We start from the raw sequence: 17,263 nt of genomic DNA, 5'->3' as shown, positions 1-17,263 counted from the left end.
CACCAGGGTCCCCATCAGCTACAGGACCCAGAAGAAGAGACAGAGAGAAAATATTACTTACACACTACTCCACATTACTCCACACTTGAACACTGCGCTATGTCTCATTAATAGCATTCAGACATGTTTCATAGCTCTTGAGATTACATATTCTATTTAAAATATATCATAGTGGTTTTATTATTTAGTTGTGATTTCGTATAATGACAGACTAAGGGATTAAGCAGTACAGTTTGCCCAAATTAATATTAGAGAAGACAAATCCTTCCCCTGATCATGCCCAGATGAACTCTGCTGGACTGGTAGAGCGTGGAAAGTGAGGTTGTAGTCCTAGACCAAACAGCTCGTCTCACACGGTGGTGTGCAGATTTTTCCATGCTGGTTTTGTGTCTGTGTTCTTATGTCCGGCCTCCTGCTTTACTACACCAAGAAACTGCAAATATTAGCCAGAGCGCAGAACCTCACTGGAACTCTAGGGAATTACATGGAACTCTACTGATATCATGGAACTCTACTGATATCATGGAGCTCTACTGATATCATAGAACTCTACTGATATCATGGAGCTCTACTGATCCCATGGAGCTCTACAGATCTCATGGAACTCCGGTGGTCCTAGAACTACAGAAGTGAACACTGTTTCAGCATTCAGGGATGGGTTTCCCAAATGCATCGTAAAACAAATATCATCTTTAAGTGCAAAGCAAGTACACTGGGAAATCCAGGTGCAGTACTGTTCAAGGTCACTGTTCAAAGACATCATGTTTTGCGTGGAGCTTCTACAGGCCACCGTAGTTACGAGCAGCAGCAGTATGGAGGAGTTGGGAGAACACGAGAGCAAGGCAGGAGGCTCATATGGGCGGGGCAGGGGAATACTCCTCATCAGTTTCACATACACTTTGTTAACCTGGATTGGCCATTTTAGATTTGTGACATTTTAAAATGATCATCATATTAAGTGATTTTAAATTATTTGCAAAATCACAATGTCCAAATAACAACCCCGACATCCGTACAATCCACCAGCACCACCACCTGCACCATGTCTTCCACACTGGCGCCTACAACACCATTCTGACTTGCATCATCTCTGTTCCTACTCCACACCCACCCCAGCGCACCACCCAGACAGGCACCAATGCCGCCTTGACACACAGCAGACAATAGAGCTGCTGTCTAATCCACATGGGGTAATGAGTGTGTGTGTGTGTGTGTATCACTGTATGTATGTGTGTGTGTGTGTGCGTGTGTGTGTGTGTGCGTGTGTGTGTCACTGTATGCATGTGTGTGTGTGTGTGTGTGTGGGTGTGTGTGTGTGTGTGTGTGTTTGGCTTGCCACTTCACTGTCTACTAAGAAGAGCCGCAAGAAAAACAGCTGGCCTCTCTTAAAAGCTGAGAGACGTCTGCAGTTTCACTCTGTGGACAAATTAAAAACATAAATCGCCTTTACTAAAATGCACAACTGCCTTAAATGAGAGATCCAGATCTGTGAGTTACAGCCATTTTAAAAAGCCGTGTAAAAATGTCAGAATGTTTGGACCTTGACTGACACTTTTACATGTATGGAAACATTTGAGCCTTTTCAAGTTTATTGGGGATTTCACACTGCTGTTAAGCAGTCTGTTGCTGGGGACAACATGGCTGTATGTCAGAGTGGACAGTCACAACAGTCTGTCCAAAAGAAGTAGATAAGAGTTACACACTGTCTTCAGCATTGGAGGTCCACTGTCACACTTTTTCTTCATAACACAGCTGAATTAAGCTTATCATATTATAATTCTTTCCACTCTTACCGTAATACGTTATAAATAAAGCTGTGCTGCTTCCAAACTGTTTGTTATGCTAACATTATTTCTGCATTATGGGTAATCCATCAAGCCCCAGGAACAGAAGGTCATGCAAGAAACAAGTATGTAGCGACACGTCACAATCCGCCAGACACTTGCAGATGTGAGTTGATGTGTGTTTAATAATGAAAGAATGATCCAATAACGTTTGAATCAAAGGCCAATGTCAAAACCAGAAGAGTGAGAGTTACAAGTCAGAGGGACATCATTGACAAAACACAGTCCAGAGGCAGCACAGCGCACTGGGATGAAACACAGTCTTCATAGTGAGGCCATGAGGAACATGTTCTGGGGAGCAGCGAAAATAGCACAGAGACACGGAAGAAGACACGAAAGCTCCTGTCGGGGTTTGATGTTCTTACGGAGGGCCACACAATATTGACATTGATATTATAATTCAGTTACACTGCTACATGTTACAATTGCAATATGACTAAGAAAGTATTAAAACACACTGGATATGCCCCATGTAAAGTACCCTGTGTTTTTTTTTTAACAAAATGATTGCTGTTTTGTTTAATCATAGGGCATTGTTCAATAATACCAGTATTGCAAAGTCCATTTTAAAAATATTGATTAGCAAAACAATATATCATGAAGCTCCCCTATTTTACAACCCCTTACATCAGATAATTGCCACAATAACAGCCATAATAAACCTTGCAATGGTGTGGTGTGTGTGCACTGTCTCCCATTCATTAAAGGGCGTGGTCTGTGTGCTGAGGTCTCTGTCTCTTTGGGAGTGTGGCCTGTGTGTGCCAGTAACAACACACCATAGTATTACCACCACTTTCCCCACACTTTCTTACTGCAACAGGAGCCCATAATCACACACTTGTGATGTATCATCTAGGAGCAGTACAGGTTTTAACAACAACAACTACTACTACTACTACTACAACCACAACAAGTACTACTACTACAACCACAACAAGTACAACAACAACAACAACAACTACTACTACTACTACTATTACTACTACAACTACAACTACTACTAATTCTACTACTACAAGTACTATTACTACTGCAACAACAACTACCACTACTACTACTACTACTACAACTATTACTACTACTACTAATTTGCAATTTCCCCCAGGGGATTAATAAAGTATTTCTGATTCTGACTACTACAAGTACTACTACTGCAACAACTATTACTACTACTACTGCTACTACCATGACTGCTACTACTACTACTACTACTGCTACAACTAATACTACAACTCCTACTGCTACCACTACTACTACTACCACTACTGCTACTATTACTACTACTACTGCTGTTACTACTACCACTACTGTTACTACTACTACTACTACTGCTACTGTTACTACTACTACTACTGCCACTACTACTACTACCATTACTACTACTGCCACTACTGTTAGTACTACTACTACTACTACTACTACTATTCATGCTACTACTGCTGCTACTACTACTACTGCTACTACTACTAATGCTACTACTGCTGCTACTACTTCTACTACAAATATTATTACTACTACTGTTACTGCTACTACTATTATACTATCTTACTAGGTCAATGCTGGTCTATGCAGGGTGTGCCCACTTAGAGAGTGGAATTAGCTGCACTAATCAACACACTTTCCTAGTCACACACACACACACACATACCTGCCCCCTCCCAAATAATGCCCCTGTATCTTGCTCTGTGCCATCCTGCACTTCACTCTTGGGATAGGAATGGGGGGTGGGGAGGTATGACTGACTGTGCCAGTGATCTGGGCGTGTCTCCAGATGGTTTCTCCCTGAAGACACCACGTAGACACACACACACACACAAACAAACACACACACACACACACAAACAAATACACACACACACACACACACACACACACACACACACACACACACACACACACACACACACACACACACACAAATACACACACACACACACACACACACACACACACACACACACACACACACACACACACACACACACACACAGTAATGTCATCCTGTCCTCTGAGAGCTGTGCTGCAGACACTAAAACCATTATTACGGATTTACGAGGCTCTTGGTCTCCACAGAGCACATTAGGAGAATCAGTGTGTTCAGAACGCACTGTTCATGGAAAACAAACCTGTGGAGTAGGAGATCTGTAGTGTAGGGATCTACTCCATACAGATCTACTCCGTGATCTGTGGTCCTGTGTGGAGTAGATCTGTGGTGTAGGGATCTACTACATACAGATCTACTCTGTGATCTGTTGTCTTGTGTGGAGTAGATCTGTGCTGTGGGGAGTAGGTGATCTGTGCTGTTGTGTTAAGAAGGTGATCTGTGGTGCTGTGTGGAGTAATTATCTGTGGTCCTGCGTGGAGTAGATCTGTGCCATGGGGAATAGCTGATCTGTGGAGTAGATGATCTGTGGTGCTGTATGGAGTAGATCTGTGCCGTAGGGAGTAGGTGATCCGTGTTGCTGGTAATACAGTATGTGGTATTACAGTGAAATATGTAATAAAGTGATATATGTAATATAGTAATCAAGTGATATACAGTATGTAATATAGAGATTGTAGGAGCCGTGTCATATTTGCAGCTTTAATGGTTTGTTCTGAGTGTGCGCCCTCTATAGGTGAGCCGTTCCTATAAATTGGCGACTGAGATGCAGAGCCGGAGAGGGGCAGACCAGCAATACCATTGTTGACCTCAGCTGGTTCAGTTGGCACTCCAGTTCGCTTGTTGTGAGGCCTGCAGCCATTGGGGCCTGCTAACCAGAGCAACTCCGCTTACTTGGGGATACGCAAAGACTTCATGCTACTATTGCTGTTTTCATTTGTTACTTTGGTTTTTTCCTTTTTTCTTTGTTTAAACATTTGCTTGCAATAAATATCAGCATCAATCAGAAGTCGATTCTCTTTGGATTTATTGGAGGCCAGCTGCGAGTCCGACAATAACACTGCCCTCTCCTGAGTGGTAAAGACAATCTATCTGGAGATTGGAGGCAAGGGGTTACAGGACAAACCCTAAACTGTTTTACCATTACAGTACGTCAACAATGTGCTGTGGATTATTCGCGGATTGAATCCTTGGAATTGCACTTGTTTGAGGACAACAGGAAGCTGCGGCTGCACAATGGCAAGTTGAACAATGAAATGCTTCAACGGAGGTTCGTGCCTTTCGATGTTAGATTTGGATGGGTTTCTCGTTAATACATAATACGGGAGGAATTTAGAAGTAAATTCGGTCTAAGATTTTTTAGATGATGGACTGCGATTTTGTTTGTATCTGCTTTTGAACGTATCCAGTCCTGTAGCGTTTAGTGAATTTGGTTCGATTTTTGTGATTTTTGAAAGTGGCTTTTTTCAGTAAGTATGGCTGAGAAGGCAATGACCGACGCTTTGAATGGTGACACGGCGGCACGTTTGCGCTCAGCCAGATCTGGAAAAATGTCTCATATCACTCGGAGAATGAACATTTTGAATCAGTTGATGGCCAGCAAAGATTATATTGATGAAGTGAAGGTAAACATGTCTAAATTCAGTGAATACCTCTCCGAGTTTGACGAATTACATACATCTTACGTCGGTATGTTAAATGAGGAAGAGCGTGTTAAAGACGATGAAACATGGTATCAGTCAAGACGAGCTCAAATAACTGCTTTTACCGCAAACGTGGAAGAATGGATTATGGCTGTGGAGAATCCCAGTTCCATTACCACTGTTTTTTCTGATAATGTTGATGCTGAGTCCGACTTTAACGACGCTGCATCACACAAGTCAACGGAATCAAACGCATCAAGTGAGACGTCAAAGTCATTGCGCATTAACACAGAGGCTGAGAGAGCTGCTTTAATGGCTAAAGCTTTGAAATTACAAGAGAAACATGTTATTCAGGAACAGGAAGAAAAGCTTAGGAAAAGGAGGGAAACTTTAGAATTGAGCGCTGAGATAGATGCAGCAACTGCGAAAATAAACTATTTAAAAAAGGCTGCAGCTGAGCCTTATTTAGTATCAGTACCTTTGTTAGGTGCTGAAGCCATCAAAGCCACAGCCGACACTTTAGCTGCCACACATGTTCCATTGGGTGAAATGTTGACCAGCTCTCTTAATCTTTATGGAACGTCCAATCCAGCAGTCAGGCCTAAAGCAGGCGTTCATGTACAATTTCCCATACTTGATGTGGGCTCAGATGCTGATTATACCAGGTCTTCCTTTTATCCAAGAGCCATTGGTGAAGTGAGGACTCAACCACAACACACTTCAGCTCGTAGTCTCCCCTCTGCTGTTCCTACCACCATTCCTTCTACCCATTCTTTCACTTCCCATCCAGCCACAGGCTCTGGTCAGCCTGCTGTGCCTCACCAGCAGACTCAATCCAGTTCTTCGCATGAAAGTTACGTGGATAAAATCTTGGAAAACCAGAGTGAGTTAACAAGGATGCTCATGAAACAGCAACTTCTGTCTACATTGCCACAAGGTAACATTCCTATTTTTGAGGGCCATGTTCTTGAGTATCAGTCCTTTATTCATTCCTTTGAAAATATGATTGAACGCAAAACTGATAACAGTAGAGACCGCTTGCAGTTTCTGATTCAGTATACTAAGGGACAAGCACAACGGCTGGTCAAGAGTTGTGAATATATGGCACCCGATAGAGGGTATGAGAGGGCAAAGGTATTACTGAAGGAACACTTTGGAAATGAATACAAGATTTCATGTGGCTATCTGGACAAGGCTCTTTCTTGGCCCCAGATAAAATCTGAGGATTCCAAAGGGTTGCAGGATTATGCCATGTTTCTCAGGAGCTGCTGCAATGCTATGGAGGATATGGAGTATATGGAGGAGCTGGATACAGTATCCAATATGAGAAGCATCACCCTCAAGTTGCCGTACAAGCTCAGAGAGAAATGGCGCAACAAGGCATATGAGCTACATGAGCATCGTAATCGGAGAGTACGAATCTTAGATCTTGTCTCTTTTATTGAAAAACAAGCTTTTATATCAGCTGATCCAGTCTTTGGTGATCTTCAAGATCAGACACCCAGTAGGGGAAAGCTTAAGCCTATCTTGAAGTCACCACCTTTAAAGTCATCTGGCACTAGCTATGTTACGAGTGTATCTCTCCCCCTAAAAGAGGCAAAATTTCAACCTTCTTGCATCCTTTGTCACTCAAAGCACACTTTGGATAATTGTAAGGATTTTGCAAAGAAAGTTCATAAAGATAAGCTCAGCCTTTTAAAGGCCAACAGGATATGCTTTGGATGTCTTCAGGCCACAAACCATATCAGTAAGGATTGCAAACAACGTCTCACATGTAGCATTTGTAAAGGTGCACATCCAAGTGTCCTACATATTGGGAGAAACACAGTACAACAAGCGGACAAGATCTCTGGTGTTATAGGTAGCGCATTAGCAGAGTTATGTGGTCACATAGGGGCTGGAGATCAAGAGAGTGTTCTTCCTATTGTTCCCGTTAAGGTCAAGGCAGCAAAGGGCAGCCATGTCTTGCAGGTCTACGCTCTCTTGGATCCTGGATCGTCTGCCACCTTTTGCTCTGAGGAGCTGATGTCGCGCCTCCATATGAAAGGTAAAAGGACACACATTCTTCTTCGGACTATGAATCAGGAATTGTCTGTTCCCACTTATGTAGTTCCAGGATTGGAGGTTTCAGCATTGGATGGCGATAACTTCCTTTCTCTTCCAAGTACCTTTACACAAAAGGAAATGCCTGTCACCATAAACAGCATTCCCAAGCAAAGTGACTTGAAGCCTTGGGCATATTTAAGTAAGATAACTCTCCCCACCATCAGTTCCAAGGTAGAGCTTTTGATTGGTACGAATGCCCCTAACCTTTTAGAACCTTGGGAGGTTGTTAATAGCCAAAACGGGGGTCCCTATGCGGTCAGGACACGATTGGGGTGGGTTGTAAATGGGCCCTTAAGAAGTTCTGTTATTAGTGGTGACTGTGCAACTGTGAATAGGATCTCTGTGGTGGATCTGGAAAAGCTGTTGATTTCACAGTATAATCAGGATTTTAATGAGGTTGCGTCACAGGAAAAGACTGAAATGTCTATTGAGGACAAGCAGTTTTTAGGGATAGCCAACAGAGCTTTCTTGGACGATGGACATTATAGTCTGAATTTGCCCTTTAGGGAACCCGGTGCGTTTATGCCGAACAATCGGCAAGTTGCAGAACAGCGCTTGCAAAGCCTGAAAAGGAAAATGAAAAGGGATGAGCAATACCAATATGACTACATCACATTTCTCAATGACAGCCTGGAGAATGACTATGCTGAGGAAGTTCCAGAGGAGGAATTGGTAACATCACCAGGAAAAGTATGGTATTTACCACACCATGGTGTTTACCATCCTAAAAAGAAAAAGCTCAGAGTGGTGTTTGATTGCGCTTCTTCTTTTCACGGTGTTTCTCTTAATGCGGCACTACTCCAGGGTCCGGACTTGACCAACTCCCTCATTGGAGTCATCATGAGATTCCGCAAAGAGCCTATTGGAATCATGGCTGATGTCAAGTCAATGTTCCATCAGGTTAGGGTGGCAAAGTCTGATGTGAACTATTTGCGATTCCTCTGGTGGCCACAAGGTGACACCAGTCAGAACCCAAGGGAACACCGTATGCTTGTACACATATTTGGTGCTGTGTCTTCCCCAAGTATTGCAAGCTTTGCTCTGCAAAAAACCGCTGCTGACAATGAGAGCTGTTTTCCCCCTCAGGTGACAGAGACCCTTCGGAGTAACTTTTATGTGGACGATTGTGTCAAGTCTGTGGCCAAAGAATCGGAGGCCATTCAGTTGGTACAGGATCTTACTGCATTGTGCAGTAGAGGTGGGTTTCAGCTTACTCAGTGGGTCAGCAATAGCAGGGCTGTTCTTGCATCCATTCCCGTAGAACACCGAGCCAAGGGAACTAAGTCATTGGACCTGGACAAAGACCATTTGCCTGTGGAAAGAGCACTGGGGCTGCAGTGGTGTGTGGACTCTGACAGGTTCCGTTTCAACATCACCTTAGGCCAAAAGCCGCACACCCGCAGAGGTATGTTATCCGTTGTCAGCTCCATTTTTGATCCTCTTGGGTTTCTTGCCCCTCTAATTCTTCCAGCCAAGCAGTTGTTACAGGAGCTCTGCGGTAGAGGCATTGGATGGGATGAGCCATTACCGCAGCCTGTGCTTGACCGGTGGATGGCATGGACCGGTAGCCTGGAGAGGATCAAGAACTTCAGTGTGCCACGCTGTCTGAAACCCCAGGGCTATGGAGTGACGAGGTGTGTCGAACTGCACCACTTTGCTGACGCCAGTGAGAGTGGCTATGGCTCTGTCAGCTATTTAAGACAAGTGAATGAACAGGATGTGGTGCATGTCGCCTTTGTCCTTGGAAAGTCTAGAGTCCTTCCACTAAAGACCATCACTGTTCCTAGACTGGAGCTGGCCGCTGCAGCACTGCTGGTGAAGGTAGACCGGTTGCTTAGGAGAGAACTGCACCTCCACTTAAAGCCCTCGATTTTCTGGACTGACAGCCAAACAGTGTTGAAATACATCGCAAATGACTCGGCAAGGTTTAAGACTTATGTTGCAAATAGAGTCTCGCTGATCCGAGACAATACAAATCCGTCTCAATGGAGATACGTGAGCAGCAACGACAATCCTGCTGATGACTGTTCCAGAGGACTAAACGCAAGAAGGTTCTTTGAACAGAGGAGGTGGCTTTATGCCCCTGAATTCCTTTGGAAGTCTGAGGACAGTTGGCCAACAATTGGAGCCTTGGGCTCTGTGTCTCGAGAAGATCCAGAGACAAAGAAGAACGCCATCGCGTTTGCCGCTGTGGTGAAAGCTGAAACACCCACAGACCGGCTTATTCTGTACTTCTCCGATTGGATGAGACTACTAAAAGCAGTGGCATGGTATCTCAGACTAAAAAGAGTTTTGACCATGAGGTTGAAAGGAGGAAAAGGATTCACCTCATCGCATGGTGCTTGTTCTAAAAGGGGAAAGATGGGTATCAAGTCTAAGGACTTCAGGAGTTCTACTGGTGGTCAGCTCTTTACAGCGAATGACATTGTGGAAGCAGAACGGGCTGTCGTTGCCTACGTCCAACGACAGGCATTTCCCACAGAAGTTGCATCACTGGGTTCTAACCCATGTAGGCTGTATAGGAACAGCAATCTCTGCCGACTGGATCCTGTGCTGGACGACGGCATTTTGAGAGTAGGTGGCCGACTGCATAAATCTGCAATGCCTGTGGAAACCAAGCACCCTTGTATTCTGCCCAAAGAGTCCCACATTTCAATTCTCCTGTTAAAACACATTCATGAGCGCAGCGGTCATAGTGGGAGAAACCACATGCTCTCAAAGCTGCGGGAAAGATATTGGATTTTATAGGGCAACTCTGTTGCAAGAAAGGTACTTTCGAGATGCGTCACATGTCGAAGGCTGAAGGGCAGAGCTTGTGAACAAAAGATGGCGGACTTGCCTCTGGAGAGGATCCTGCCTGATCTCCCTCCCTTTACTAATGTGGGAATGGATTACTTTGGCCCTATTGAAGTAAGGCGGGGAAGAAGCACTGTAAAAAGGTATGGAGTTCTTTTTACCTGTATGTCTAGCAGAGCAATACATCTGGAAGTTGCTTACTCGTTGGATACTGACTCATGTATTCATGCGCTGAGGAGATTTGTGTGTAGGAGAGGCCAGGTGAAGCACATCAGGTCCGACAATGGGACGAACTTGGTGGCAGCTCATGCGGAGCTAAAACGGGCCCTGATGTCATTAAACGAGGAAAGGATCCGAGAGTCCCTACTTCCTGATGGGATCGAATGGAGCTTCAATCCACCAGCTGCATCCCATCATGGCGGCGTTTGGGAAAGGCTCATTCGCTCTGTTCGGCAAGTGCTGAACTCTACACTCCGTCAGCAATCTATTGATGATGAAGGTTTCCAGACCATGCTTTGCGAGGTAGAGGCAATCCTTAACAGCCGCCCCTCTCTACGGTGTCCTCAGACCCACATGATCTGGAACCATTGACCCCTAATCATATTCTCCTACTTAAGTCTATGCCGATTCTACCTCCTGGGACTTTCTCGAAGTCCGATCTCTATGCCAGACGTCGCTGGAAACAGGTCCAGTATATGGCTGACCTGTTCTGGCACAGATGGACCAAAGAATATCTTGTCTTACTGCAAGAAAGGCAGAAATGGAGAACGGTTAAGAAGAACCTAAATGTTGGAGACGTTGTCCTAGTAGTGGACCCCACTGCTCCTCGGGGTTCCTGGCCATTAGGAAGAGTTTTGGAGACCAAGCCTGACGGCAAAGGGCTAATTCGGTCCGTTAAGCTAAAGACCAAAACATCATTCCTCGAAAGACCCGTTACCAAGTTGTGTCGACTTCTTGAGGCAGAAGAATGATCATTATCTCCTGGTTACACTAAAAGGGAAGTACCACTTGCACATCATGCAATTCATGTAGGAGGTTATACCGACTGCTTATTGACATAATTTTTGTGGCTCCTCTTGTCCATGTTAAAATAATTGATCTATGATCATTTAAGGGGCTGGTGTGTAGGAGCCGTGTCATATTTGCAGCTTTAATGGTTTGTTCTGAGTGTGCGCCCTCTATAGGTGAGCCGTTCCTATAAATTGGCGACTGAGATGCAGAGCCGGAGAGGGGCAGACCAGCAATACCATTGTTGACCTCAGCTGGTTCAGTTGGCACTCCAGTTCGCTTGTTGTGAGGCCTGCAGCCATTGGGGCCTGCTAACCAGAGCAACTCCGCTTACTTGGGGATACGCAAAGACTTCATGCTACTATTGCTGTTTTCATTTGTTACTTTGGTTTTTTCCTTTTTTCTTTGTTTAAACATTTGCTTGCAATAAATATCAGCATCAATCAGAAGTCGATTCTCTTTGGATTTATTGGAGGCCAGCTGCGAGTCCGACAATAACACTGCCCTCTCCTGAGTGGTAAAGACAATCTATCTGGAGATTGGAGGCAAGGGGTTACAGGACAAACCCTAAACTGTTTTACCATTACAGAGATATACGCAATATATGTAATATAATCATGTATGTAATGTAGTAATATAGTATATAGTTAATATAATGTTGTGGAATGTTTTACAAGTCTTGAAACAATGGCAATCCTTTCTTTTTGAAGACAAACATGAGGACAGACTGCGTCCTCTAACACAAGGAACAGACTGCGTCCTCTTACTGAGACGTAAACATGCATCACACTTTCAGAGGTCGGGTTGGTTCAGCAGACGATGACTGCAGTAATACATCCAAATACATCCATAATACAGGACACTGATAAACATCACCTTATGACCTGGACTCACAGCCATACCAGTAGTGCCCAGACACCATTCTTGTCTTTTCCTGTGGGGAACTCTAAACACCATTCCAAATCATCTTCTTCTGTGTACAGAACCAATAAAAAAGAATATATCTTTTCACATAAATACTCCTTTTTTCAATATTTAGGAGTGGAGGAGTGGAGGAATGAGTATGGTTTTCCAAGCGGTGAAAGAGACATACCACTGAGAAATTGGCGAAACAAGGTTTCTGGTCTCTGGTGATTTTACTGTAATTTAAGACAAATACTGACATAACGCTATATAAAACCAGCATGAGGGGTGTAAGAGTGAAGACTCAGGACATTGATATAAAACGTGCTTAAGCATTTAGCATAAGCGATTCCCATCGATTCACACAGTGACATAACACACTCAACCTGATGAGGCAGTTTCATTACACAGAGATTACTCACCGTGTCCTTATATCCCTCTTGCTCCTTCAGAGTAAAGCATTTCAGCTATATATATAGCAGTCATAATACATATTTAATTATAATCTTAAGTAAACATATACATTTATCTTTATATGTAAACAATTTAAATATATCTACAAAGGTACATTATAATTCATCTATGTTGTTGCAACAATAGTTTGTTTTGGTTATTCATGCACGTTTTGTTGTTGCTTGACCCTTTACTGTCCTTGGAATCACCCATATCAGGACAATCGGACGATCTGTGGCTCTAAAAACAGGTACGTACACTGTCTGCTGATAAAGTCACGGTTGGCTGTAGGGGTTTGAAGGCCTGACAGTGAGTTAGGCCCATTACCTCCATCACAGAAGACCATATCTAAGAACACTCGAGGACCTACAAGTCCACTTTCTTCCTGCCTGCCTTCTTCCTTATCCCATTATGTGTTTCCCCCAGCCAGTCAGCTCACTGTGGCAGAACCAGATACTCTGACCCATCTCAGGAAAACCCAGCACCATGTGGGAACTGGTGGGAACTATTGGCGCATTCCCACACGGGCCTGCTTGGCGCGGTACGGTTCGATTCGCGACGGTTTGTGAGTGTTTCCATTAGGACCAGGTACAAGTTTGCCGGTACCTTCAGGTACTTTTTTCGTACCTACTCGTTCCAAAGCGGTACAGTTCTGTGATGTGGAGGAACAGCATGACACTGATTGGCCAGCGAGTGTCGTCACAGGTTGCGTCACAGGAGAGCGACTCCTCCGCTATCGCCATCTCGTCCATTGTTGTACGGTGTTGTGGTCGCATACAAATGATGTCACGACACTACAACCCGCGTGCCAACAGCGACTCCATCCACATTGTGGTGGTCCACCATTGTAATGGAAATACATACAACGCGACCGTACCGCTCCATTGCGAATCGATCTGTATCGAACCGTACCGCGCCAAGCAGGCCCGTGTGGAAATGCGCCATATGTGAACTGCTTTGGAACAGGTTTTCTGCCAGGACAAAAATCTAGGCAGGATCAAATGAAGAAAAGTGATCAGTATAAAGAAATTCTGGTTGGCATTAGTGATTAATCTGATTGCCCTGTGTTTTCCAGACAGTTCTGTAAATGAAAATCTGCCTTGGCTGAATTCTTTTTGCAATGACTTACATTTTGAGCCCTGGGGAAATTTCCATCACTGGCATAGTATTTTAGAGCAAACTTGATCAACAATTCCAGTTACAGTTTTTCTCAGTCGATTTGGTTTATTTCTCAGATCAGAATTGAAATTCTCAACACTCTTCATTCAATCTCCACATCTCCTTGTCACTTGTGCACATCATAATAGCATTTCTCATTGGGTTACACATTTTGCAAATGTTTTTGTACATTTTGCAAATGGACATAAACAATTATCTGTTGTTTTTTATATTATCAGTTGCTTATGTCATGTTTATCAATATGTGTTGTACGGATTGTCTGTTGAATTGTCTTACCCTCCAAAACATTTAGTCTTTAGGTCATCGCCTAGGCCATTACATGCAAAAGTGCTGAACATGTTGTCATTTTATCCTAACTTGATTAAATTATTCACAGGTAAACATTCAGTTACTGTAAAAAAGGGAATTTGTGAAGGTTTAGATCAACCAATGGTCTCAACCATAGCTCAGAGGTGCGTCTCATGAACCTTTGCTGTAATTGGCAAACATTTATAGACGCTAAACACTGCAGTATCACAAAGTCTTATAATGGAAACACGAGGCCATGTACGGGGTGAACAGCCAAGAAGAGGAGTAAGACTGTGTGGTGTAAGGCTGAGGGGACAAAACAGTGAAATATGGACAATTGTGCACAATGTTTTACATGTAAGTCTTACATTAGCTGAAGCTGGTCGCTGGGTGCAGCTGAATATTGGTAGAACAACTGTGTCTTCAATCGTTTCATAGAGAAAACATGTATGTACATTCAGAAATGTGGGCTCTGCTGTAATGCTGCACACTGACATAAATTCTGACATTCAAGTTTTTGTATTGCATTTTTGTAATCTTATACCATATAGGACATCAAAATGAGCTCATGGGGGGGCAGAGGTTCCATTTTCACACCTCAACAGAAGGAGGCTGTATGTGCTCAGGTTGTTTTGGATGTGTAAATCTCTAATTTTGCAGTTTTTCCAGTTACAGTACATTTTCCCTGTAAAGTTCTACCAAATTAATCAGCTCACATAAACAAATGGCAGTGTTTTAAACTCGAACACCTGTACGTAGAAACAAATGGTCTCAGGACTGTTTTTATCATACAGCGCTTTGAGTCTTACAGAGGCAGACACACCCTGATCACCCCTCCCCCAAACCCCCTGCCCGTCCTCTAGGAGTGACTCTGTGATGTGTATGTGCCTGGGATGAACCTCTAGGGAGTTACAGATACGACGGATGACACTTGATCATTGAGCCCTTACTAACCAAATGCTCTGCTTTTTTCTGCATTGTTTCGTTATTTCGTTATGAGATAACGCTCCATCTCAAAAGCAGGAGGCAGTGTGTGTGTGTGTGTGTGTGTGTGTGTGTGTGTGTGTGTGTGGAGGCGTTCCATCTCATAGCCCCTGATCAACATTTACAGTACATGCTGATGACACGCTCGCCTTCCATTATTATCTAGGTCAGGATCAGACCAACTGTCTCTCTTCAGTATATTCACGCACAGTGATGTGTGTGTGTGCAAATACACACACCCCCACACACACAAATGCTATTTTTGTCCTGTTGCTCTGATGGCTTCTTTCTTTGTTTCTTTTGCAGTCTCTTTTGTCTAAGCAGCTATATCTGACTCTCTTATTTCATCCACCTCTCTATCTCTCTGCCACACAAGCCTGTGCGTCTTTCTCTCTGTAACACACACACACACACACACACACACACACACACACACACACACACACACACACACACACACACACACACAAAGTATTCAGAGGTACCAGAGACACACAACCTCTCAATGCCTCCAGATACAAACTCTTTTCATACAGGGTCTAAATGCTTAAGGCCTGTACGTTCCATAGATTCAACTACAGCCGATATCAGTGACCTGTGCGTTCAGGACCCCACAGTTTTGGTATAGTGGTTTCTTTATGAAGGTTGCTCAGTAATGACAGCCCTCCATACCAACTCACACCTGAGACACCTTCCACCAGCTCCTGAAATCTCAGCACAAACTGACTGAGCAGTAGGTCTGTGTGTGTGTGTGTGTGTGTGTGGCATGACTGATAGAATAAAGAATCTTAGTTGTTTGCAGAGTCATAAAGTGAAAACATGGGGGGGGTACACATTGAATATGTACAAACGGTGTTCTGAACAGAACGTAAATTCAGATTACTGTCATGACTGTCTAGCTGGAGGTAAATGTGGTCAGATTCCTGCTCTTTAACATACAGCGCACGTATCAAACGAACACTGTTTTACTAGGAAGGGATGGCAGAGCCCTGAGGAAACATCTCCCCCAGCCAGTCCTCCGTGCTTGATTGAATGCCCATGTAGGCAGTATCTGCACCCGCAGGTTTCCACGCTGCCCCGCTGTAACACACTTTCCCTTTCAAAACACGCTGGATGAAGGAAAGAGGGGCGTTTTTTCCTAAATGGAAAATCTGATTTGAGTCGGCCGGGCACAACCCTCTTGAACCTTTCCTCGCTGTCCAGCGTGATAAACACCCCGACGCCGAGAATAATCGGCCTATCTACAAAATAAAAATTAATCAAATTAATTAAATAAAATTTAAAAATCTTGTCTTATTCTTGAAGCGAGCAGGTAAGTCTCCGCGCTATAAGGACATATGGACATACATAGATGCACCGTTGCACAGCGGCACGAGGCACCAAACGCTCGTGCACTTTGCACACAGCTGTCGGATTAAGCCCGTTAAGATCAACGCGGCTACGCTTAAATAATTCATCATTTAATAAAGGAATAAAACAACAGACCACTTACCCAGAATATGAAGTTGAATATGAAAAGCAGATATTTCACGCATTTCATTTCACCTTCAACTTTTCCCATTTTGGTTTTTAAAGGCAAAGCGTAGAAATATAGTGAAAGGGGGCAAAATGATTGCTCTGTAACCCTCAGCAGGACACAAGAACCGAGCAGCTACTGTCAAATTCTGCATTAAAAACACCGGATAATATTTCCAGGGTCTCTAGCCCGCCCATTTCAATAATGTCAGGGGGATTCGAGGGGGGATTGAGACATGCATAGCCAGCTTGTCGTATCATCGACGCGTACTGGATGGGGAGTCCCTTCCGTCGCTTCTCATATCGCAGGTTATGTCCAGGATCAGAGACCCTACCCACTTATTCCTTATTCACGACCACAAGACTACAGCTTTCAGATGGGACATATTCTCCCCAAAACTCGATGGGGCGATATTCGTGTTATCGAAATCTGGTGTCATGTCTCTGTGCTAGCAGACTGAAACAGTTATTTAGACGTATTTCCTGGTGATCGCACTAAATTATTTTGCGGTTTAATTTCTTTAAACCGCTTCATTCTCCATTCTCAAACTATGCATAATATATATATAGTTTGCCTACACCAGAACCGGTTCTGGCCTAAACTGCCTATCTGTTCAGCAGGTGAATACATTTTACATTTATAATGTAATGTAACTGTTGCG

At 43.8% G+C, this 17,263-nt stretch overlaps 1 protein-coding gene across 1 annotated transcript in view; it reads right to left on the bottom strand.

The window, feature by feature from the left end:
• tspan2b (tetraspanin 2b) overlaps positions 1-16,836 on the bottom strand; it is a 26,174-nt gene extending 9,338 nt beyond the window's left edge. Inside the window, exons 1-2 of the mRNA XM_077018844.1 lie at positions 16,579-16,836; positions 1-18 (exon numbers count right to left, since the gene is read on the bottom strand). The exon at positions 1-18 is cut by the window's left edge and continues 85 nt beyond it. Of these exons, the coding sequence (XP_076874959.1) occupies positions 1-18; positions 16,579-16,647 (87 nt within the window). The 5' untranslated portion in view covers positions 16,648-16,836. The remainder of the gene's footprint in view (positions 19-16,578) is intronic.
• Positions 16,837-17,263: the final 427 nt, after the last annotated feature.

This window comes from Brachyhypopomus gauderio, chromosome 10, assembly GCF_052324685.1.
Source record: "Brachyhypopomus gauderio isolate BG-103 chromosome 10, BGAUD_0.2, whole genome shotgun sequence".
In the NCBI taxonomy this organism is placed as follows: Eukaryota; Metazoa; Chordata; class Actinopteri; order Gymnotiformes; family Hypopomidae; genus Brachyhypopomus; species Brachyhypopomus gauderio.
Note: the sequence above shows the minus strand (reverse complement) of the source record. Positions and strands in the feature narration are given on the sequence as shown.